At 39.5% G+C, this 24213-nt stretch overlaps 1 protein-coding gene across 1 annotated transcript in view; it reads left to right on the top strand.

Moving 5' to 3' along the window:
* The window catches only part of efna3a (ephrin-A3a), a 113425-nt gene that overhangs the window by 82729 nt on the left and 6483 nt on the right, over nucleotides 1-24213 (top strand). The window contains exons 2-4 of the mRNA XM_041809519.1: nucleotides 12070-12371; nucleotides 12584-12649; nucleotides 16423-16500. Coding sequence (XP_041665453.1) covers nucleotides 12070-12371; nucleotides 12584-12649; nucleotides 16423-16500 — 446 coding nt within the window. The remainder of the gene's footprint in view (nucleotides 1-12069; nucleotides 12372-12583; nucleotides 12650-16422; nucleotides 16501-24213) is intronic.

The raw sequence follows: 24213 nt of genomic DNA, 5'->3' as shown, positions 1-24213 counted from the left end.
AAAACAGCCGAGCCCAGCGTGTCCCTGCCGGGGGACTGGATCAGAGGAGTCTTGTTGGTAGTAAACGGATGATTGGTGAACGGCCGTTTAGTCACACATGGGTAGTTTGTCCTCTTGATGAGGCTGATGTTGATTACTCCTAAGAGAGTGCTTTTGAGGTCAGTAATGGCCATAACATGCTGACCTTATCTTTAGTTAGAGAAGCTTCTGGAAGTATGAGGAAACACAGCCGTCCAGACAATGACGGGGTTAGAGTTTGCAGCAAGTACAAGGTATTGCATAATTACTTTAATAAAAAGTTTAATGAACTAATTTGTCACGGCAGCCATCTTTGAAGGCAATAATGACTTGAATGCAGACACCAAAAGAACAACTTTATCCTGCTAATGAGATGAAGATTACTTACTGTTAGTGTGGAGAAAAGCTGTGATGGTCTGCAGCAGCATTAAACCATGGTTGGTCTGGGTGGATTCTCCAGTTTGATTGGCTGCTGGGTGTAGATTAGATCAAAATGCAACAAGCACATGGCACCAATTTACTTTGATATCATGCTAACGTTGGGAAGCTTAAACACTATGTTATGAAATGACTTTATTTTGGCTAACATTACTGTAAATAAGCTAGAAATATCATTATCTAGCTAACACTGATGCTAGCTAGTTAACATTTCTGTTGTTGGGAGGACTGGGGGTTAAGGAAATTAATAGCAAACATTATTGCTGTCTTGTAAGTTTGCCTTTCTATTAGACCAAATAGTAAAACTAATATTTTCAAACTACATACCAGTATATTTGATCAACTTAAAAGTAGCAGAATGCTTACACCAGCAGTTTTCACAGAGTAGCCAATAGTTATTGAATATGTTGTTTAAGTGGGGAAAATGGCGTCATAAGGATTGCAGGGTGAAGTGATTAGCGCTGTTTCCTTGCAAGTGATAAGTTCCTATCTAAAATCCATGCATGGTCAAGGCATCTCTGAGTGTAGTTTGCATCAAATAGCAACCTTTTTTGTGTTAGAAAAATGAATTTTGAAGTGCAAAACCTAAAGTTCCTAGAGTAGCCACTTGGGGCTGGCTACAGGAGCCAGAAGTCAGAAACACTAGGTTTTAAACGGCTATATAAACGCTTGAGTTGTTGCACCAATCAACAAGTGTGTCCTCCATTTCTGATGTGCATTGAACTTTATAACCTAGGTTTGCTACTTTACTGTGTTTGCTGTGCTTCCTCCTTTGTTCAGGTCTCAAAAAGCAACACATTATGCAGCGACCTAAAGAATTTCAAAAGCGGATAAGAAAAACGTAAAATGTAAAGGGTTACAAAACCATTTCTAAGGTTTTGGGACATCAGTGAAGCATGATGAGAGCCATTCTCCACATATGGAGAAAGTTTGGAACAGTAGTGAACCTTACCCAGCAGTGGCCAGCCTCTCTTGCTTCAGTTCATATTAGTGGTCATAATTCAACAATGAGAAAGAGACCGGGAAAAAAAGGCTTTCATTGGAGAGTTCCAAGGCCAAAACGCCTTCTGAATAAAAAGAACATAAAGGCTCATCTCACATTTGCCAAAATAAATAAATAAATAAATAAAAAATCTTTATGATCCCCAGGACTTCTGGGTAAATATTCTGTGGACTGACGAGACAAAAGATGAACTTTTTAGAATGTGTGTGTCCCGTTACACCCAGTGTAGAACTAGCACAGTATAACAAAGAGAACATTGCATCAGCAGTCAAACATGGTGGTGGTAGTGTGAAGGTCTGGGGCTGCTTTGCTGCTTCAGGACCTGGATGACTTGCAGTAATTGATGGAACCATGGATTCTGAAGGAGAGTGTCTGGCCATCAACTTGTGACCTCAAGCTCAAGCACACTTGGGTTATTTAGCAGGACAATGATCCAAAAGACGGCAGCGAGTCCACAGCTTAATGGCTTAAATAGGTTTTGGAGTAGTCAAATTTGGGACTGAAATCTGATTGGGATGCTGTGGCATAAACGTAAACAAGCCATTTATGCTTTGAAATCCTCCAATATGGATGAGTTATAACAATTCTGTGAAGAAGAGTGGGCCAACATTCCTCCACAAAGACTCTTTGCCACTTCATGCAAACGCTTGCTTGCATTTGTTGCCACGTAGGATGTTGCAGCCAGTTTTTAGGTCTAATATTTTTCCCTCATACACTCAGGTTATCTTTGTTTAATATTATTATTTCTTGGATGATCTGAAACATTTAGGAAATCAGGAAGGGGGAAGCTCTGTATCAATCCTGCCCATGCCTGTTTGGCTGTTCTCTGTGTTCCTCCAAACGTTAGGGTCTCTGATCATAAACACTGAACATCTTTTATATTTCTAATGTCAAATTAGAGCAGCTCTGATTATCTTCCACGCAATTAGGGAGAGAAAAGTCACTCTTAACACACCTCACACTGCAGGAAAATCTGGCAAGCTAATCTTTAGAACCGTATAATCAGACCTTTGCTGACTTTGGCTGGAAGGGAGGAATATGACCCAAAATTGGCAGGATTATCTTGTTGGTGGTACCCAGCTCAAGTCGCAAGGAATCATGGGGGCTAGGAATTAGGCGGATTAACTTCCAGAAACCACAGCATGGCATTAGCAACTAGCTGTAGGAATGGATCTTCACAATTTGACAAATATAAAGTTACCTTACTCGAGTCCTATGGTTACATGGTGCCACATGAACACTCTGCTCAGTTTCTTTGTGTATCATAGAACAGTTATTTTTGAAAGAAAATGGAAAAGAAAAATCGAAAGAAGATGGAAAATGGGAAAGAGGTTTTGAAATTCTGTGAGGATCGGCTGTAATAAAAGCACTTTGCTCTAAAGCAGTAATTCGCCACTTATGTTAGTTTATTTTTCCAGTGTGCAGCGACATCTTCATCCATCAGACAGCTTCAAACAGCAAATACAGGTGTGATTTTGTTCTTTACAGCATGCTTTAGTGGTAGCATGTATTTTTTTTCCACAATCGGAGGCTATTACTGTCTTCTACAGAAAATTTGGGCTACGTATGTCAAAAGCAACAACTTGTCCCTTCCAGCTGTTTCCAAAGGATTTTTGAAAGCAGTGGGAGCCTGTGGCGGTAAAGTAGGGCGAACCTGCAGCAGAACAAACAGCTCCAACTTCAGAGCACCTCGCTGGGTTTAGACTTTTCATATCCATTCATGTCAGTAGAATATAAAAACAAATACAATTGCACTGGTTTTATTTTCCTTGAAAGGCAGCAGCGCTCATGCTTCTGCTTTCACTTTGATGCAATCTGGCAGAGTTATTACACAGAGAAATGACTGAGGACGTGGATTTATTTTAGTTTTATGCTCTGTGAAGCAAAGAAAAATTGATTGACATTACTCATGTGGAAAAAATATTTTCGGATATTGTTCCATATTTTCTTTTATTTTTGTTACTTATAAATTATCCTCTCTGACGTTTCCTGTATTTTCCTAATAGATTTTCCTCACCTCTGTTTCTGCTCGCTGTATGTTCTTAAGTGTGTTTAGCTGCAGCGCTAGCTCTCTGTTGTTATTTATTGATACTGGCGGTATTCTCCAAAGACTCTTTTTAGCGCAGATGTGAAAGGTGCAGCACTGCTATCTTTGTCTCAGTCTTCCTCGCATGTTCTTTCTCTCTTTCTCTCTCTCTCCCACTCCCATGGCAGTCTTCACCAGCTTGTGCAGCCTTTACTAACTAGCAGCGAACTCCCACTCATAAGGAAAATGATGATGAGACAGCAAAACCGGCACAGACACAATGCACAGAGCAGAAAGAGAGGAGCAGAGTTGGAGAGAGAGCTGCAGAAAAGGAGAGAGAATGAGATCCATCAGTCTTTTTTATGCACTTTTACCACATATATGTTCGTCCCCAGGGAGCACTATGTCTCTGTCTGGACCTTGGCCTCTCCTCTCTCTGTGCCTTTTCTCTTTGTTGTCATCATTCAGTGCATTTTCCTCCCTCTCCTCTGACCACCAAAGTTATTAAATCTCCACTCACCCCCTTTTTCCCCCCTCTTCTCCTCTCCTCCTCTCCTTCCTTCCTCCATCCCTTCCTCTCTGCCCTGCAACCTTTCTGTCTTGTGCCACTAAGTGTTCTGCTTATATAAGAGCGAGCACCTAGAGGGATTCCTCTCACCCGTTCAGTCGGCTCCTCTCACTCCACCCTTTTAGTCTCTTGTTTTTTTTCCCCCTCTGCACCATCATAAACCTCCTCATCTGCGTCCACAGTTATTTCTACATCTTCCATTTTTTGTTGTCTCACAGAAAAATGTTCCTCCAGCTGTTCAGCTACAAATACTGCAGCAATCAATGAATGAGACAATCCAGAGACAACTAGTGCTGTCATTTTTAATGGTAGAATATGTGACTCTAAGAGATGTCCCACTTCAGCAGCAGATTCTCAAATCAAAACAAACCTGATGTGTCCTTCCCCCATCTCCTCCCTCAGCATTCCCACCAAGTGCACCCTTTTGTAGGACTGATCTTCATTTTCTGTTTTTATTTTCTGTATTTTAGACCAAACAAAGCCTTTACATCAGCTTCAAAACTCCATCGGTTCTTCTTTAATTGCACTCTTCCAATTAAACTCGTCCATTGTGCCTCCATTTATGGGGTTTCTGTGTGGTTGGGGCCATCTGTCATTCCCCATGTATTAGAGGGACTAACATCTGGACAGCTGAGGGCTGATGTAGAGAAATAATGTTTGGAACGTGTAGGGGCCTCTGACTGAAACATAAAGCTTAAGCTTAAGAGAGTACCATCCTGTGAACAAAGAGCTGAGAATAACAAATCCATACGGGTAGAGGGCCATATGTGGTAAGGACCTGTTTGGTATGTAAGGTTTGCATATGTGTGTGTGTGTGTGTCATCAAGACCAGATAGGGCACTAGCCAGCTTCTGCCTGTAAGACCTGATGCAATGTCTCGGCACTTTTTCAGATGAAGTCATTGTTTTTAACTCACATGACAGATCACGAAATGACACATGAGAAATGAAGAGGTTTTTTGGAGGTTGTTTTCAGTCAAAATTAAGGTTTTTTAAGCATTTGTACAGAGATGATTTTAGTTATGCAAGTCTTAGGTATTCCAATTTTATAAAAATATCTATTTTGTTTAAAAACTGGTGTTTAACTGACAGATACTGGAGCAAAACTTGTGTTATGAGATATCAACTGCATGTGAGTAAGTATCTCTTATAATCTGATGTTTTCAAATAACCTAGATAGAGTAGAAACAAATAGAAAGTTTAAAACCAAAGCAACTCTGCAAGTTACTGCAACAACTGAAAAATCATCCAGGAAACCCTTCAGAATAAAAGCACTGATGAAAATGCAGTTTGTTTCACCACAAAAAGAAACTGATTTGGGTTTTTTCTTTGAAAAACCCAGCTGAGGTTTACCATACCTCTCATGTCAGTCTTGAATGAATTGACAGAATAAGCAGACTGCAGCTCTAAGCAGACAAGTTTTTCCATCTCTCAAGTTATGAGTGGACATTCAGCAACTGTGAATGTTCATGTTTTGAAACATTATCTTTGTAACGCACTCATGCACAACACTGGCTCCCATTGGTTGTTGACAACAGTCCTGTCATTGAAAACACATTTTGCATAAGACCAGGCTAAAGACCTGCAGCAATATCGTAATGCTAAGACAGTTACAACTGTTTTAAGGTTAGAAAACTGAAAAATCACTCCTATTTCATTATACAGTGCTTAACAAATTTATTAGACCACCTGTCATATTTGTCTCAAAGACCATCCAGCATCATGAAGTGCTTTAATGTGGACTATTTCATTTTCAGTCAGCTCTCCACGTTTTACCATTTTGAACAGGAATGAGGAATTTCAAACTAAATTCACCTTTTTAAACCCAACTTTGAGCCGGCTCACTGGGCTTCTCTGAGAAGTCAGAAATTATTCAAGCATAACATTCAATCACTAAAACTAATTTTTCTGTTCAGGAATGCAAGTAAATAACTATAATTTGACATATTAATCAAGAAATAATAATGTGCTTTACTATTTTTTCAGTTTTGTTGTAAATCAGTAATTTTGAAAATTCATGGATAACAATAATAATTATATTTTAGCATTAAAAATATCATTTGGGTTAAAGAGCTTCTACATATTGGTGTATTAATCATTGCAGAAAATTAAGTTATTATTTAAGGGGGGTCTTTTGTACCCTCCTGTCTATAGGCTTGAATTGATACTTCAGTTAATTTGAAGAGAATTTGAGTGAGGAGATATGGCTTTTTTTCTACATTAATGTAATATTACTAGTTTGATGTCATTGTGAATCATTAATCTTAGACTTTGGTGTCCCTTTTGAGATTTTATTATCTGCTTGATGACATTTCAGTAACCTTTTTTTTAATCTTCTGAGATTATGTAGACTTAATGATCAACATTTTTATCAGTTTAAATTTATACTGATAAAATGAAGACAAACAACCCAGTCTTATCCCTGACTTTGCAATCAAAATGGCACATCTTTGTCCGTGTTGGCATCCTCATGCATATTTGTCTCTCTTCACTGAAAACAGTAAGAACAGATGCATCAGTCATTTCAGCTGCTTCATGTCAGTAGTACCAGCCGCCTTTTATCCAAAAATACTGCTCAGACACACAGACACATATTTTCTCTTGCTTCCTTACATCCAGCTCCTCTCACACGCAGACATCCTCTCACCTATTTCTCAATGACTGCATCACTCTCCCACTTTTTACACGCTGCTCGCGTCCGGGATTCTCCTCATCGCGTGTTTTCATATTCAGCACAGCCTCTTCCTCCTCCTTTTATCTTGGGTCTATCTACTTACCATTCTCACCATCCCACACCCATTGTACCTCTCCCCTCCATCTCAAACTTCTCTCCCCCCACCACCACCTCCTACGCCAGCCCCCCCCCCCTCTAAATATAGTCCCTTTGAAGCAGAGCTGTGTTGTCTCTTTCTGCAACACTGCGAGACAAAAGTCTGTCATCTCACATCTGAGCGGCGAGGAGAGAAAGCACAGATAAGATTGATGGCCCAAAAAGAAACACCGGTTAAGAGAATTGATATTCATCTGCCTCAGCGTGGGTGTGTAAACGAGGAGAAGGAGGGGTGGGAGTTGAAAAGGAGGGAGGAGACGGAGGAGAGTATCCAGAAAAAGGAGCAGGAAGAGAAGATGGCGAGACAGAAAAGAGAGAGGGAGAGAGGTGCAGTGACATTTCTGATCCACATTTTGTAATTGAATAATAATCTCTCAGGAGGCCTGACCTAGTAACGTAAGCACGTGTGCACATGTTGGTGTGAGCGTGTCTAAAGCTGAGTGTGTGTTTGCCCAATGTATACACAGGGAGGGATGGTGGAGAGTGTGTGTAGCAGAAAATTTGTAAAAAAGAGGAGACAGCCAGGAGACAAAAAACACAGAAGAGAGGAGGAAGAAACAGAGAGAGGTTTGCTCTAGAAGTGTAATACAGTGCAGTAGCTCCCCCTGGTGGTGCAGTAGAGTCATTACAGGTTAAGCTGGTTCCACGTCACTGCAGCTTAGAACAATTCCCATCTCATCAGCTCACCTGCAGGAGCTTTTCTAATCACTTCTACTTTGTCTAATTACAGATTGTGCCATTAACATAATAAGTATACTCAGTATTATAAACAGCAAAGATCCCAGCATGGCAGCTGAACAAATCATACCATCATCCTTTCTGAAGGGTTACTGTACGCTGAAAAACACACACATTCAACCTTAGAGTGGCCTTCCTAACCACCTCGTCCATCAGCGTTGCTTTCCCCATCATACGTACGCCGTGCAGGCCGGTTCCCCAGTGGGCTGAGCAATACATCGCCCCTGACAGGAACTCCTTCCGCCTCAGTGACTGGGCCCGTAGCCGGCTCAGGGGGAGAGACAGGAGTGCAGATTATCATTCTCAGCAGCGTCCTCAGCCCTCGCCACGGGGCGTTTAAAGAGAAAATGTGTGCTTTTTTTCTATGCAGAGGGGTGAGGAACGCTAAGCAGTCTCTCTCTTGAAGAATAAATGGTGTTAATGTATGCTTGGAGGAAAGTTCAACACTGTATGGCCTTTTTCGATGCATCCATGCCAACTATAGCTCTGAAGTATTTACAGTGGCTTTATATATTAAATTTATCATTTAAGTTCTGTAGCTTTCTGTAGCTTTCTGTAGCCTGTGGGGAAAAAGTAGCCAGCAGAGGAGGCTCAAATGCTTGTCCTATCTCGGTTCATTGGACGAAGTCAGACACAAGGGGCAGTTCTGAACATTGAACACTTAATTCATTGATGAATACTTGGGCAGAAATGTGTTTTTTAATTCATTCACAGCATATAAGAGAAAACAAAAAATGTATTAACTGAATATTAACAAAAAGATTCCAGCTTCTTCATGCCTGAGGCTCACATTGTGACAAAATTTGTGTTTTTTTCCCCCATGCTCATTTAAAAATGTGTCGACTTCTTTAAATACTTGAATTAGATGGAGATTTTTTCAGAGTTTAAAACCGAAATCAAATACAAAACATTTGATGAGGGACAATAAAGTGATCAGTTTTATTTTAAAATAGCAATTATACGTCTTTAAATGTAAGATTAGTTTAAGTCGATACAGTGTTGAAATTGGTTTAAAATGCCACAGTCTGTACCTTTGTAATGCTGCTACAGAGTAAATCCTGCATACTCAAATTAACAGTTAGAGTTAATACTAACACTTTCACAGTGTCTCTGGGTCCACACCACAGAGACTTGATTTGACTCTTTTTGGGGAGTTGGTACCTCAACACTAATTAAGTGACATCAATGACTCTTTTTGGAGTTAAATTTGACTCTTTTTAAGACTAACCACTGTTACTTTAGCTCAACATGTCTTTGTATTTTTAGAATTTACTCTCTCAGTGGATCATTTTCAACTGCTTAAGTGTTATCCACATATTAACACTTTAAAGTGGAAACATTTATGGAATTAATTACAAAAAAAAGTGGGAATATTGCTAAAATGAAGATGCATTATTTCCTTTCATTTTGGGGGTAAATTTCAAATTTTCCTATTATAATTATTGTCACATTGTAGTGTCCTTTTAATAATTACTTAACGATTGGAGCAAAGAGACAAATGCAGAGTTGCATAGTAACTTTTGATGAGAATCAGCTCACCACCCTTTCCTGTAGACCATCCCATGCCTGAGGCAGGAAGTCAGTCACTCAGTGGATAACTTCACTCATGGTGCAGAAGTGTGTTACATCAGAAAACAACAATAATCTTCCAAGAAGCTTAAACAAAGAAACTTGCAGTGATCGGTGTACAGCAGGCAACATCAAAACACATCTGAACTTTTTGCACAAGGGTTTAATGGGAAAACTCTGCTCCCAGATTTGAGATAGACCAACTGACTCTCTACAGAGTTGGACTAATACTGAACACTTATAAGTGAATGTTAGAAATGTTTGACGCTGAGATTTAAGTGCTCCAGGTTTTGCTGTGTGCTACATCCTGGTCACTTTATGATGAAGCTCTTGCACATTTTTGTAGTAATTTGTAATGTGTAGTGTATTTTTAGCATATTAATCCATTATGTTAGGACTGAGGATGTGAAACCCATCAATTTAAAAATATATGTACTGCATATTTTAGCAACTTTGTACTAATTAGGATTTATTTATTGTTTTTGATCATGTTTAACAGTATAGTTTGTGTAAATTGTCTTGTTAGATGAAATGTCCTTGCTGTGTGGTAGCTATGAGTATGTCTTGTTTTATATGAGACTCAAAATAAACTTAGCGATTTGCTAAATCTGGAGCAGCCATTTTTAATTTCTGATGTATGAATAATCGACAGCATTACATACTGTCCATTAATAAATGACTAAAAGTGAACTAAATTTATTTTATTAATTCAAGAATATGAAGAAGTAGCCAGTTTTAATGAAATCACAGTTAATAAGTGAAGAGCTGACTGTTTGGCTGACAGCTGTTCATTTATGGAAAGCCTTGCTATAGCTAAGAAAAAACACTTGACAATGTCTATCAGTAGAATCAAGATTTATTCAAACATGGACAACTTAAATCACTTTAAGTAAAATATGTGTCGCATTTCTTTCTTTCACAAAAGGTACAGTCTGCTATCTGTGTCATTTATCAATAATTAATAACCTCAGAATAAAAATAATAAATGAATTTAATTCCGTGTATAAATAAGCTGAAATAAATCATAAATGCTGTTTTAACGTTGTAATGTGAAACTGTAGTTGTGATGTGCGTTGTATGATGAGTTGAATGTATAGATTGTCATACATCATTATATGCAGTTTTTTCTTTATACAAGATTGTTTTATTTACACTTAAATATCTGTGAAAAATTTATACCCGAGCTTTTAAATGTAACATTTTTTAATCATAATGAATCTCAGAGTTTCCATGGTCAGTATTGATAAATCTCAGTTTATCTAATCTTGTCATTTCTCAAAAATAAATGGGTAATTACTTAGTATTAAGTTGGTATTTTACCAAGTAATAACTTGTAATATTCAGGAAGTATTTACCAAGCAATAATGTATTGATTTTCAAGTAATTCCTCGTAATATTGTGCCAATTCTCTGGTAATCTGGTGGTATTTTACCTTAACCCTCTAACCCTAACCCTCATAATGTTGTGGCAGTTCTCTAGTAGTTAAGTGGTGTTTTACCAAGTAATTTCTTAGAAATAAGATAGTAATTTTCAAATAAGTTGATTGATATTTCCTGGGTGTTTTCTTTATTCTGGCCCACTAAATTAGAAGAGTCCTTCCTGAATAGTTTTCAAGAAATTTTTAAGGTTAGGGTTGGGGGTAAGGGTAAAATACCCCTTAATTAGCAGAGAATTGCTGCTAAGTTATAAGGAATGACTTGATAATCAATACATTATTGCTAGGTAAATACTTCCTTTATTTCACCATATTTCCATATTCTTTGTAAATTGTCAGCTTATTACCACCTTATTTTTTGGTAATAGTAGTGAGAAAAGTAGATAATTTCACCTGTGATTGTAAAATTACTTCATAATTAAGCTGACTAAAAGAAAGTATGATCAAAAATGTTCTTGCTTCATTATAGATTTCTGCACTGTCTGAAACTGAGGCTATGACTTCATGTTTGGATACAGACCCGCTTTTATTTTGAAAGAAATTAAGAAAGAAAATAAGAAAATAAGGACCTTTGGGTGGATTGAAGATTATGATAGGAACTCAACCACAGTAAAAGGAACTTGGTGTGGACTGAAAGGAAATGAGTGAATAGTAAAAATGTAAATGTTTGATAACACAAAATGCAGACGACTTTTGCTTTGTTTACTGAGCTGACTGAGTTTTTAAAGGGGACATGAGACATTTAGGTAAGTGTGCTGAAAGGGACACATTGCAATGAATGGATTAATGCTTACAGCTCTACTAGATAAGGCTGTTGTCCAATGCAGTTAAAACACCTGTAATTCTAGCTAGTAATAAAACAGACTGAAAGTAATCATGTTGTCTTTTTATGAGCCACAAATGAAAATAAGTCTGTTTGCATAAAGATTAGTCATAGCTTTATTGTTATGATTGATATCTGAAACGTCTGCCAGGGGGTAGGTGTCAAACAGAGAAGCATGTCAGCAAGCGTCTGAGGAAGACTTTTCTGTTTTCCACAGCAAAGTGATGTTACTGCTTATCCTTGTACAGGACAGGATCAGTTAAAAGATGAAAGCTACTAACCTGTTCAAAGAGGCACTAACTCTAACACTAGCAACACATGAAGCTTGGCATTAAAACTGGGACAAGCTTTAATATTTCTCATGTACCTGCTCGCTGCTTTAAAGCTTATTGTGATTGTGTTTTACCTGGTCTTTTTTATAAAGTGCTAGAAAGTTGCCGTTTCATTTGAGGTTATGTGCTTGACTTTTGGCTGTGAGAGGTAATTTTCTCAGGCTTGGTTGCTTGGCAACCTCACACTCCAGTGTCAAACTATAGCTTTAAAGAGAAAATGAACTTAATCAGTGATTCAGCCCTGGTTACTCATCCACATCTTTTTCTCTCTCTTCTCTTTTTTCATCCAGGTTACGGAGAGAAGGCTACACAGTGCAGGTCAGCGTCAACGACTACCTGGACATCTACTGCCCGCATTATAACATCAGCCAGAGGGGGACGCTAGAGCGCACCGTGGCTGAGCAGTACATCCTCTACATGGTCAGCTACCGCGGCTACCGCACCTGCGACCCCCAGCTGGGCTTCAAGCGCTGGGAGTGCAATAGGCCCCACGCGCCACACGCTCCCATCAAGTTCTCTGAGAAGTTCCAGCGTTACAGCGCCTTTTCTCTGGGCTACGAGTTCAACGTGGGCCAGGAATACTACTATATCTGTGAGTGGGGCCAGTAAACAGCCCGAGGAGGCTTCACATCCAATATTTGAATATCTTCTTCTCGGCTGCTGTCACCCACTCATATTGATGTTATGTGGGTGCTGCTAATAGATTCAGGAAGTTCAGGCGAGGACAGGCAGTTGCCCAGATTGCTGAGGGTGTTCTTGGCTGCAGAGGGTTGACATGTCACGTATGTTTGCTCTGTGTTTCAGCCACGCCCACCCACCACCACGGCCACAGCTGCCTGAGACTGCGAGTCTACGTCTGCTGTTCCACCGGTGAGACCCGACGCTTCTCTCCCACTCATTTTTATCTCTCTGTGTCGCTTCATCTCCACTTTTCCTCCCCTCCTGCATCTCTTTGTATCGCCCAAACACACAAACAAAGAGGCGGAGAGACGCAGACAGAGCCGAAGAAAGTGGAAAACTAAGATCTGACAGTCTAGTCTCAGAAAAGAGGCTTTTCTGCCTTCAAGGTTTTGATGATGGTGTCTTTTCCCTGGAAGCAGCTCTGAGAGAATGATGTTTTAATGTTATTCTCAGTCTCAGTGCTATTACAGTAATGCTCAATCTCTCTGTGTGAATGACATGACACAAAAAGATACAAAACAAGATAAAAAAAAATCCAGCTCCCTCTCTTTAAGTCCCCCACTGTCTCTTCTTCTTCTCTTCCTGGCTCTCCTCTGATGCCTGCTGCTCCGTGTAGTTGTGTTATTTTTACCCTGCTCTCTCCCCTGCAGGCCTTTGATCAGGCAGCCCGGCACTGAAAGCCTCCCCCCGTCTCTCTCCTCTAACCTTGTCAGCACTAATACATCCCACACTCAGGCCAGTGTCAGCCCCTGTGTACACATCACCTTAACACCCAGCACACTCACATCCCCCTCTCTGTGTCACGCCTAATCTATTGAAGTGTCTGCCACGCCAGATGCAGGAGTTTGAACATGTGTGTTTCAGCACATGGTCAGGTATAAATCTTTTTGTTTGGGTGTCAGCGCATGAATGGGCGTGTGTGTTAGTGCATTTTGTCCGTTTACAATCCACAACCTTTACTCAGCAAGGTCATTTTAACAGCTTGCTATCAGAGAGCTGTTGACTCCAGCCGCCTACACGCCATTTTCATCTTCAGTGTGTGTCGCCCACCTTTACTTACAAGCCGAAGACAAGAGAGTGAGATGAATATTCACGATATATGCTTTACGTCTGCAAATGATGCTTTCACATCTTCACAGCTGTACATCAGAATCACAAAATCACACTGACAGACATTCAGCCTCAAAAAAAGCCGATCACACACAGAAATACATCTTTCAACCCATTCATTTGTGGGTAATTTGGCTTTGCCGACTGGATGTAATTCTGTGTCTAGACAAGCAGAAAATGAAAAAATGATTTCTGTCCACTGGTTTCAAAAGATTTTAATCATCATGCTGAGGTCTGGGCTCTCAGTTGAGGATCTTTTGTCCTTTTTTCACTTGTAGCTTCACAGCAGGTTTCATCAACAGTATCAAGGCACCATGCACTCAAGATAGGCCATCCTTAATAAAAAGAAATGAAGTACATTAAAGCTGCGGTGAGACAGACTGGAAATAACACTGATGTCTTCTATGAAAGCAAAAGAGACCAACAGCGACGTGATTTATTATTTCAGTTCATTATTTTTATGTCTGCAAAGGCTGTCATCGCAGGGTAGGTGTCAGACGAGGCAATTCGCTCTGTGCTGCCAAAGCAGCCTCTAAACAGGCTTTGTTTACATTTCTAAAGCAAAGATTCACTGGGAATGAAATATTTGATTGTTATAATTAGGGATGGAGCCATACAGTAAGTCCACAGATCAAACGTTCTCTGTTTTTTGGTCACTATTTTCAGTTTGGTATAGATCTAACAGACTCGGTCTTCAGAATGGGTTGAGGGGAAAATGAATCCCTTTGTGTCACTGGCTGCTCCTACTTGACTTTTAGGCATGTTTGGGCCATAAACTGATGTTAAAGTAAGATGCAGATGTGGCGAGTAAACTGCCTGAGGGCACCGTCAGGCAGAAAGGGGGATTAACACAACCCCAGTGGTGCTTCTGATGTCCTTGCATAATACCAGGGGCACGGAAAAATAAGACAAAGTCCACACCTTTATGGCAGAGTAAGGGGTGGATGTGGTGAGTAAGCATGGCTCAGGGCGCGGTCCAAGGGGGTAGTATGGTTGCCACAAGCCCCTGGTCTGGCTGGGCCCAGAAACTGCTGGCAGTCTCCAGGTGTATTAGCAGGGGTGAAAAGGCCAAGACAAAAAAAGATGCCGTCAAGGTTGACCTTGGCTGCTGAGGGACACACATATGTTGAGATTGACTCTGACTGCCCCCCCCGACCTATGTCTCCAGCCCCAGGTTGTGGCACATTGGGCCCCGTGATGAATCCTCAGTGCCCTACATGCCTAAAACTTATGCACATGACGATTCCCAAGAATTTTCTTAAATTTGTTCTAAAGAAAGTTTAACAAAAGAGACCTTTGTGTCTGATTATGGCAGATTTTTAAACTGCTGAATTCTTAAATAACATACAGAAATGCCCCTTCCATGCCCATATAAGGGCATAAGAATGCAGGGCTTTGATTGAACACAGAAGACACACAAGAGTGAGCTGTGAAGAAGTGTAATGTCAGGAAGGTCCAAATTAAAATAAACCATGAAAACAATTGTGCAGGATTTTAAGTTGAATAAATAATTAGTACCAGATAGTTCTAACCAAGAAAGGCAGATTTAGTAAAGCCACTGTCTTGGCCAGGACTCCTCTGTAAAAGAGATGTTTGTATCTTAATGGGATTATTCCTGGGGAAATAATGATTAGATTTTTAAAAATGAATACAAATTTAAATATTAAGCACCAACAGTGGGTATAAAATATATATGCTATGAACACATAAAATGGATAATATCCCTCTCTGGCAGCATCGTCACCAAAAATGACTATGCTTTGAAAAAGGATGTGTTTCAGGTAAAACTGGGTGGGTGGGTTGATATTTTAGCCTCTTCCCCCCAATTATTTATGATTTAATTGTAATCTACATTTATTCTAAATCTGTCACCTTCAAGTGACACATATTAAATTGCTCATTAAGATATCTTAACAACTCTGAACTAGAGGCATTTTTATGCTTAGATCTGCTGTGAAATTGTGCATCCACAGGTAACGTGTGCAGAATCTTTATTAAGCAGAAATAGTGATGAATCACCGTCATGCAGGAGTCATACAGCCTAATGTTAGACATTGTAAAAATTATTAAGATACAGAAAAAATAGGGACTCTCTAGTACTTTTCCTCTTGTTGAGACTGATTTATTGCATAGCAATTTAAAAAATAAATCGGTTTAGAACGGATAATTGTGAGAGACGTTCTTAAAGAACAGTAATATTGCTCCTAGTTGCGTTGGTGTGAATTAGTAGGCTTTGAAGAATGTTGCAGAGCAGTCTGCTACAAGACGACGCGAGTTTCATCTCATCTTGTTAAAAATCTTTGGTCTTGACTAAAATGTATGTGAGTAATTTGGTAAAATCATTTACTCACCATGGGACACATAGCCTTGAACAATTACTCACCAAGCACAATATCTACCTGTGTTTGACACAGGCAGTTGTTAATTTTGGATTATTTATTTGAAGTGATGTCCTCACCCCAGCTTGTGGGCTCACAGACACAGAGAGTTGTTAAAAGACAGTAGGTTTAGGCCACAGTAGCTTTAAAATATCAGATAAATAAAGGGGCAAAGCAAAAGAAATGATCCTACAATCAAACCAGTTCATTCAAAAGTCGCAGGTTTTTCAAAGATCTAGGAAGAATTTTGAGTTTGGTGTGTAGACTGAGTTTCTGTTTTGAAAAGTGTTGTCTATTTATGGAATTTTGTTGCTTCTTGTCCATGTTCTCTTGTACCTGTGTATAATTTTATGGTGACTTAAATGCTCATTTTCCTCTTTTGTTTTTTAATGGGTTGTTTTTTCTCCTGTCTTTTCTTTGTTTCTCTCCTCTCCTTTCCTTTGTCTCTGTTTGTTTATGTCCTGTGTTTCACAGTTTCCCAGGCAGACGATGACTCTAGTCAGACTCCTCCCGACTACACAGTCAGGCCAAACCTGAAAATACACAACATCGGTGAGTGACTCCAAGCTGCTGCCGCTGAAATAGAACAGCTGCCAGATGCCGGTCAATATTTGGCTGTGGCTGTAAAGCTTGATTTGTGTACCAATCATTGTGGAAAAGAACCAAGAGTTTGTTAGTTTTTTCTTTAATTCTATGGTTGGAAAGGAAAGGAAATCCCCGAGCTAAGCTGGCTGATGAGTCAAACCTTTTCATTCTGCTCCTGAGACTTGTGCAATTTGGGGGAGACTATGAACCCTGCAGCTTGATTCAGCAACCATTTATACAATATTCAGAGTATTTACACCATTCAACACAGACTAAACAGATAGCAAAGAAAATATTGATGTAAATGAACCAGTCTGAAACCAGACCAGCATGTATAATGCAACAATGAAGAAAAATTCCATTTAAAAGAACTTGAGTCTTAGTTTTAGTTTGTTTTACCCACCATCTCTATAATTATGATAACATTTAAATCATAAGTTATGTTTTAAAGCACAGAAACATAATACTGGTCCAGACACTGCCATCACTTACAGTCATTTAGTCATGACAGTAACTGTTTTGAAGCTAAAGCACTACCTGGTCTTGTGCTGCTTTGTGTTCAAGTTATTTGAGCTATACAGATGATCAATGCTGTGGGTTTTAAAAGAACATGAGTATCTGACAGATCCAACAGTCTGTATGTCACATACTTTAGCTTACACTTGACCTGACACGGCAGATAGACTATTCATACGTCCTTTGCATGGGATATATTACACATCTTTTTGGGCTAAAGCTCATTTACAGTGTTTGCGAACAATTAGATTGAATTTATTCTGATCGTAGATTAAAACTTCTCTGTTCACATGGATGCTAAAAGATGCGATCCAGATATGCATGTTCATGCATCAGGTATTTGATCTGAATAAAACTGCTCTGTAATGCCCAGCATCTTCCCACTGGTCAAATCTACCAAAAGAAGAAGAATTCTTCTTCACCTTTGTTTAAAATAAACTGCCAGCAGCCGCTCATTTGTTTAAACTCCTGCTTGTGCAAAATAATTGATTGTTCTACTATTTTGTGTCTGTACTTTGTACTATCTGATCAACAATTCTGAGCTCTTTTAAAGCTTCAAGTAAAAACAAAGTCATCTCAGAAACACATCAGCTCTGCTTCAATCCCACAACGTGGGTTTGTCTGATCCGTCCGTTGTGGACAGACACGCGCAGTAAGACAAAACTCACCCCTAACAGGGAGAGATAATCAGATCAGGTGTTTTCGTGGATGCTGATCTGAACGACTATCGGCATAAACCCCCAGTATCAGAGGATTTTATTCTGAATGAAATGTTTACATGAAGCATTTTTATTCAGATCAGGCATTTATTCTGATTACAAGTGGTCCATGTAAACAAAGCTTTGGATTTATTATTGCATTTATGCTGACATACAGTATATGTATTGAAATTCAAGGCCATAACAACTTTTAAAACATCTCATTTTTACTTGTGAGAGGTGCTTCATTTTAAATGGCACTTTGTTAAAGGCATGTATTTATCATATTATTGTTTTCTGGCTAACTTTATAACATGTTTATTTATTTATTTTTTTAATCTTTTTTTTTTTTTTGCATTAATGTTGTTACAGTTCTACCAAGTTGCCCACTGAAAATGTTTGAACAACAAAACTGTTTGATATCAGGTTTGCATTCTTGGAAATATGTTATGATAAATATTACTATATGATATATTAGTGGAAAGAAAGGTCTTAAAAGTCTTCATTTTGATTTCAAAAGATGTGAGGAAGTCCTGTATAGTGACACTTCCTGTTTATGTCATCAATATTATATTAACTTTTATAAATTAAATTATAAATTACCAACTTATACATAAGAGAATGAAAAAAACTAAATTCATTATTATTCATTAATTCATAAATTCATTAAGCATTAAAAAAAGATTTTTGCAGGGAGGCGCAGAGCTGCTGTAAAGCAGAACAAACAGTGCAGTGATATTTTGGATTTTACAGAAAGAAAAACAAAACAGAAATAAAAAATAACTGCAGAGAGACATACTGAGTTTAATTAGTTTAATAATTTGGTTTAATTACATGGTTTATCTTTTTATGTGGAAATTGATTAAATGAGCTATTTTGAGAATCATGTAAAAGTATTAATAATAAGTTGGCACCTTTTCAAAAATAGACCATGACTCATGATTTATTTGGAGAAAATAGGCAATTTTATGTAAATTAGGCATCAAACATCTCCATTAGCTTTAATAAAATGAGCCTTGTTTTATGAGCAGGTGTTTGACAGTAAGATAAACTTATATTTTAAAGTTTGAAAGGGCTGCTTTCTTACCCTTTGTTGAAAATGATAAGAATGAAACTTATCCTCCTGAAATGAACCCTGACTTCACATACAGGTATAACCTTCCTGTTCCCCTCGTGCAAAACTCCATGAGGTCAGCAGAGGTCTTGTGAAGAATGAAAGGTCCGTGTTTACCTAAGGAGAAAGCATGTCAGCGAGCGACTCCATTGTGCAGCTGAGTGGTTACATAAACCCTCTATTTTTCTCTCCCGTTTTTTTCTCTTCATCCTCATCTCAAACAAAAAGCCTCTTGCCGGGGAATCATTTAGCGTGCTTGTGCGTCTGGGAGCTGTGGGCAGACTGCGACGAGGGGGCTAAGAGACTGTGACCTGCCTGAGATGGAAACTGAGACCAGAAGAGACAGAGCGAAAAAGAGCTCTTCAGCCATCAGCGTCGAGTACCTTCAGAGAGATTGAGAGTGAAAGAGGGAGAAAGCAGAAAAGAGAGAGAGGGAGACAGAAAGTCCGAGATAAAAGACGGGAAGGAGGTAGTGAACGATGGATGCAGCAGCAGAAAGAGGGACAGATAAGGCAGGGAGAGAGAGGCAGAAAAAGAGATAAAACCAGAGAGGGGGCAGTGAAAAGGGGGGGCAGATGAAGAAAGAAAAGCTCAGTGGTGGGCGAATTGCTCAGCAGTAACTCCAGCTCGAGCTTACGTACAATTTAATATAAAAAAACACAAACTGGCAGGGAATCATAAAAAATCATAGCCTCAAGCGTTGTGATGCATTTTGCTGAATACATTTGGAGGGATAACAGAATCAGGACACACAGATTTATGCACACACTCGTACACACTTTAAAACAAACCCAGAGCCCTGATGGCACATCTGACCGCTGGACACCCACTCCCTGACTCACCCTAAGGACCAGACCGGCCCACAGACTGGCTTGGCATCAACAAATCTCTGCCTCTCGCGCCACATATGTTTGGACTTGCTGTCAACCGTGTTACATTATTATTAGTAGTTCTGTTCTACGTCAGATTTTCCTTATTTAACACGCTGTCTTTAGGATGGTTCCAGTCTGGAACAACGTGTAGTCCTAACCATCATCCCTATGGAGGAAAAACACTGTTTCCAACATGGTTAGAGCTAAAACAGACAAGACAGACCCGGCCAGAGACATGAGCCGTTTAGACATTTATGCAACTCTTTTAGCACATCCTAAGTTCAGCCACACCTCCACGAAAGAGAAAATAAAGGCAGTTAAAGGGCTTGTTTGCAACCTCTCCTCTCCTCTCCTGTCATCTAAGCCTTGCGTGGGCTTGTCTTCCTCACCTCATTAGCCAAAGTGTCCAACTCTCATTCATTACTTTGATGAGTTCACTATAACGACAAGAACAGGAACCAAGTTTAACCAGCTCTTAAGTCAGGAGCACTTGAACCGGGACAGTCAGGGGCAAGAAAGAAGAGTTTCAGACCAGATACAGCATTAGTTTCAGTATTAAGACCAAGACAATACCTTCACAGTGTGTCTTTACTCCATCAGATATCACTTTACATTGATGGTTGTTTTTAACTCGGCATCCTTTAGAAATTTGCCTCTCTACTCTTTTACTTACAGTTTTTCCCTTTAAACAGACATACAGCATGGTGCTTTTAATTTGAAGGCTTAAAAACAAAAGTGCCGTGCTTTGCCACCATGTAAGGTAAGATAGACGATCTTACCCATGTAAAGGCATTGTATGTAAAGGCATAATGGTGTAGCTTCATCACAAAAGTACAATTCTTTGGGCTGCATATTTGAATGAAGCTCAGTCTTACAAGTGGCTAATCGACACGCCAGATGGACTCTTTCACATATCAGTGGCATAGGATATATTTCAAATCAATCTGTTTGGGATTTTGAAAAAGGAACTCAGAGTTGTTTTGGTCTCATTACAGGCCAATCAGAGTAACAGATCATAAGATGTAGCGGGCATGTGCGGCCCCTACATAACTTGACAGATAGCTGTTCTTGTTTTTCATTATCCATGGCACCAGACAGTGAATCTAACTCATGCCAGCACCAGTCAGGAAAACATCTTTAACAAAGGTCTTTTGCTCCTCTTTTAATAAAGAAATGTCCAGTTCAAATAAAACTGCTACCATAGCTACAGTCACCCATCACAATCTTTCACAGGCTTGCAGTACAACAAAACCATGCCGTAGCTACAGCCTTGTTCTCCTCAAATGTTGATTTATTGATTGGTGATGATTGGTCCATTCCATCTCTTACCTGGCACGTGTGTTTCAGATTGAAGCTTTGCATGATGGATCTGCCTGATGACAGACACAGAATCTGGCCTATTTGCTTTACAAGGTTAAAAATGGCTGCAATTGGTTTTAATGCTAAGGGAGTGCAGGGAAGGAGGGGATGTTGGACAGTAAATAAAAAGCTCTGTTTTATTCTGAGGGGGCACTCACTAGAGCCAGTTGCACCCCACTGTGCTGAAGCGTGATTGTTCCACCCCTCAAGGCCCATAGATACATCATCATGTTATAATATTGTGCACACAGTTTATATGAAGCACGGTCTAGCAGTCATCACATTAGAGTTAAACACAGACAACATGACTGTAGGATCAGGGAAATACTTGCTTTTTTATCTTGCATTCACATGTGCTTGCAGCTGTGTCATTAGCGTAACTATAAATATATTTGGCTATACATCATTTGTAGAACACCACTAGAGGGCACACAAGAACCCAGGCCAGATTCAACAGTCTAAGGTGTGGGGTGTAAACTACAAATGAGGTTACTATGATGTAATTATGGAGATCAAAACTATCTGAATAATAACATTAATGATCATTAATAACATAAGATCAGCACATTGACTGGTGATAGTGACACACCACCTGTTTTCATTTTCGTGAACATTTTTCTGTGCCATGCATGACCTAAACTGTCCTCTTTATACTATTTGGAGAATCCCAACATTAATTCACTATGGATCAAGCACTTTACAACAAAAGAGAAGAAGAGGCAGAAAACTCAGACCAGTATAATTCCACCAATGAGCAAGCGCATGACAACAGTGGAAAGTAGACCCTTCTTTAAGTGAGCAGATATTCAAGCAGATTTCGACTTGTTGCATGGAAAGCCATCTATTTGATTGGATTAGCTAAGGAAGTGGTTAAGATGTTGATACAGAAAGACAGAGATGGACAGACACAGACAGACAGGAAGATGCACATGCAGCAACTATGTAGAAGTATGTAGAAGTGTACCAGAGAAAATAATAAAAGTGGGTTTTAATGCAAAGCCGAAAGTAAATGAGAAAAATCAATTTGCCTTTGTATGACCTCTCCCCTCAATCTTCCCTTAAGCTAACACTGTATTAGCTTCACCCCTAAATAAACAGTATGTTGATAAGGATATGTAGCCTATATACCAGGCTCATAGCAACAGATCTGGATTTTGAGTTGATGTTTTGTGTGCAATCACTGTGAAGATATTTCAAGGCAATTTTTGATATCCATGCACTTTTTGTTTTGATCCATCTCAAAATAATATCATCTGTCCTCCTTCTCTAAGACAAGAGAAGAAAAATACAATTGAATCTCAGGAAGGCCTTAAAAAGTTTGAGCTCTTCAACACTATTTGCCTCTTTTTTTTTTAGGGAGGATTTTCACTTCAGGACACCTCTATTCTACTTGTGGCTGCTATCAACTTTAATGTGTATTGTGAATAGCAGCGGATCTGTCATGGCAGAGGATTTTGTAGCAAATGGTCTCTTGCCACAAATGTGCTTCAAGAATTCAGCATCAGTCTTGTTGCTTATTGCGTGAATTAATCATAACTTTATAGCTTCCTCCAGCAAAGCTACTGTGCTTTCTCCCATCTGTGACATACTCGCCCTCTCTCATTTCTCCTTTATGGAGTGTGTGCAGCAGAAGTACGGGGCTAAAGGCTAAGAAATAAATAAGGTGCTGGAGCAGAAAATACAACCATAATGAGAGGATGCATCGGTGAACAGTGGCAGCCTTGATCTGACTCAGTATCTGACTGTTCTGAGTGACATTTTATGTCAGCATTGCTCAGAACCATAAAATCAGAGTTATGGTTGAGTTACACACAGCAGACCTCTTCATCAAACATGCACTGATGATACGATAAGATAGAATACTGTCTGGCCCAGAAAGTTCCTAAATATTCTCCTCGCAGTGCATTCAGAAAGTCTTCAGACTGACTTCACTTTTGTTGATTTTGTTATGTTGCCTTTAAAATAGCACTTAGTTGAGGCACCTCTGGCAGCAATTATGTACACCTGGATAGAGGATTTTCTGCCATTTTTCTTTGCATTCTTTTCAATCTCAGTCAGGTTGGATCTGGACTGTTGATGGACAGCCATTTTTATGTCTCTCCAGAGATGTTCAATAGGGTTTAAGGCAGGGCTCTGGCTGAACCACTCCAGGACATTCACAGAGTTGTCCCTAAGCCACTCCTGTGTTGGACTAGCTGTGTGCTTAGGGTCACTGGCATGTTGGGAGGAGAACCTTTGGCCTGGTCTGAGGTCCTTAGCGCTGTTCCCCTGAACCCTGACCAGTCTCCCACTCCCTGCTGCTGAAAAACACCCCCACAACATGATGCTGCCACAACCATGCTTCACTGTTGAGATTATATTGGGCAGGTGATGGGCAGTGCCTGGTTTCCTCTAGATATAATGTTTGCAATTGAGGCTGAACAGTTCATTCTTGGTTTCATCAGATAGGAGAATCAGTTGTAGTTAAAGTGGTTCAAATTGGCTTCAAATTCTATTTAAAATGCCTTTTTTTGTTAAATGTCACATTATGCAAAACACACCTTTTCAGGCTTTTCTAACAAAAGTATGTGCCCTTGGCCTGTCCACAATCCCCCAAAGAATTGGAGCCACCCCCCACCCACCCCCCTACTCTTCAGAAAATGTTGAAACAAGCCGTTCTCAGATTTTCCCCTTATGATATCACAGAAACGGCTCGTTCTGAGCAGGACTGAAACAGAGGGGTTTTTAGACATGTAAATACCCAATACTGGAGTATTTTTTTCAGCAGTAAACTTCACAGGCAATATAAACTTGTGTTAAAGGGGTAAAATATGTGACCTTCAAAATACTGATTGTTGACACCAGTCATAAGAAAATTATCACACAAACTGACCAGGGATCTACTGTTATTGATCGTTTCCCCATCTCCATCAGGCACTCACCAACAAGAGAAATCAAATAATTTCAGAAACATGTTCATACCCCTCTTGTGTTCAAAACTTTTACTAATGCTGACCAACTTTTGGCCAGATCTGTCCCCTCTGACAATCAGAAGGGTGTGTCCCTTGCGAAAATAAAGGATTATTTGTCCGCAAGTGTGTTGTGTTCACAAACAATGTCTTTATAGTTTTTGCTTTGTGCA

Source organism: Cheilinus undulatus, linkage group 16, assembly GCF_018320785.1.
Source record: "Cheilinus undulatus linkage group 16, ASM1832078v1, whole genome shotgun sequence".
Lineage (NCBI taxonomy): Eukaryota > Metazoa > Chordata > Actinopteri > Labriformes > Labridae > Cheilinus > Cheilinus undulatus.
The sequence above is the reverse complement of the archived record's forward strand: the minus strand, read 5'-3'. Positions and strand labels throughout refer to the sequence as shown.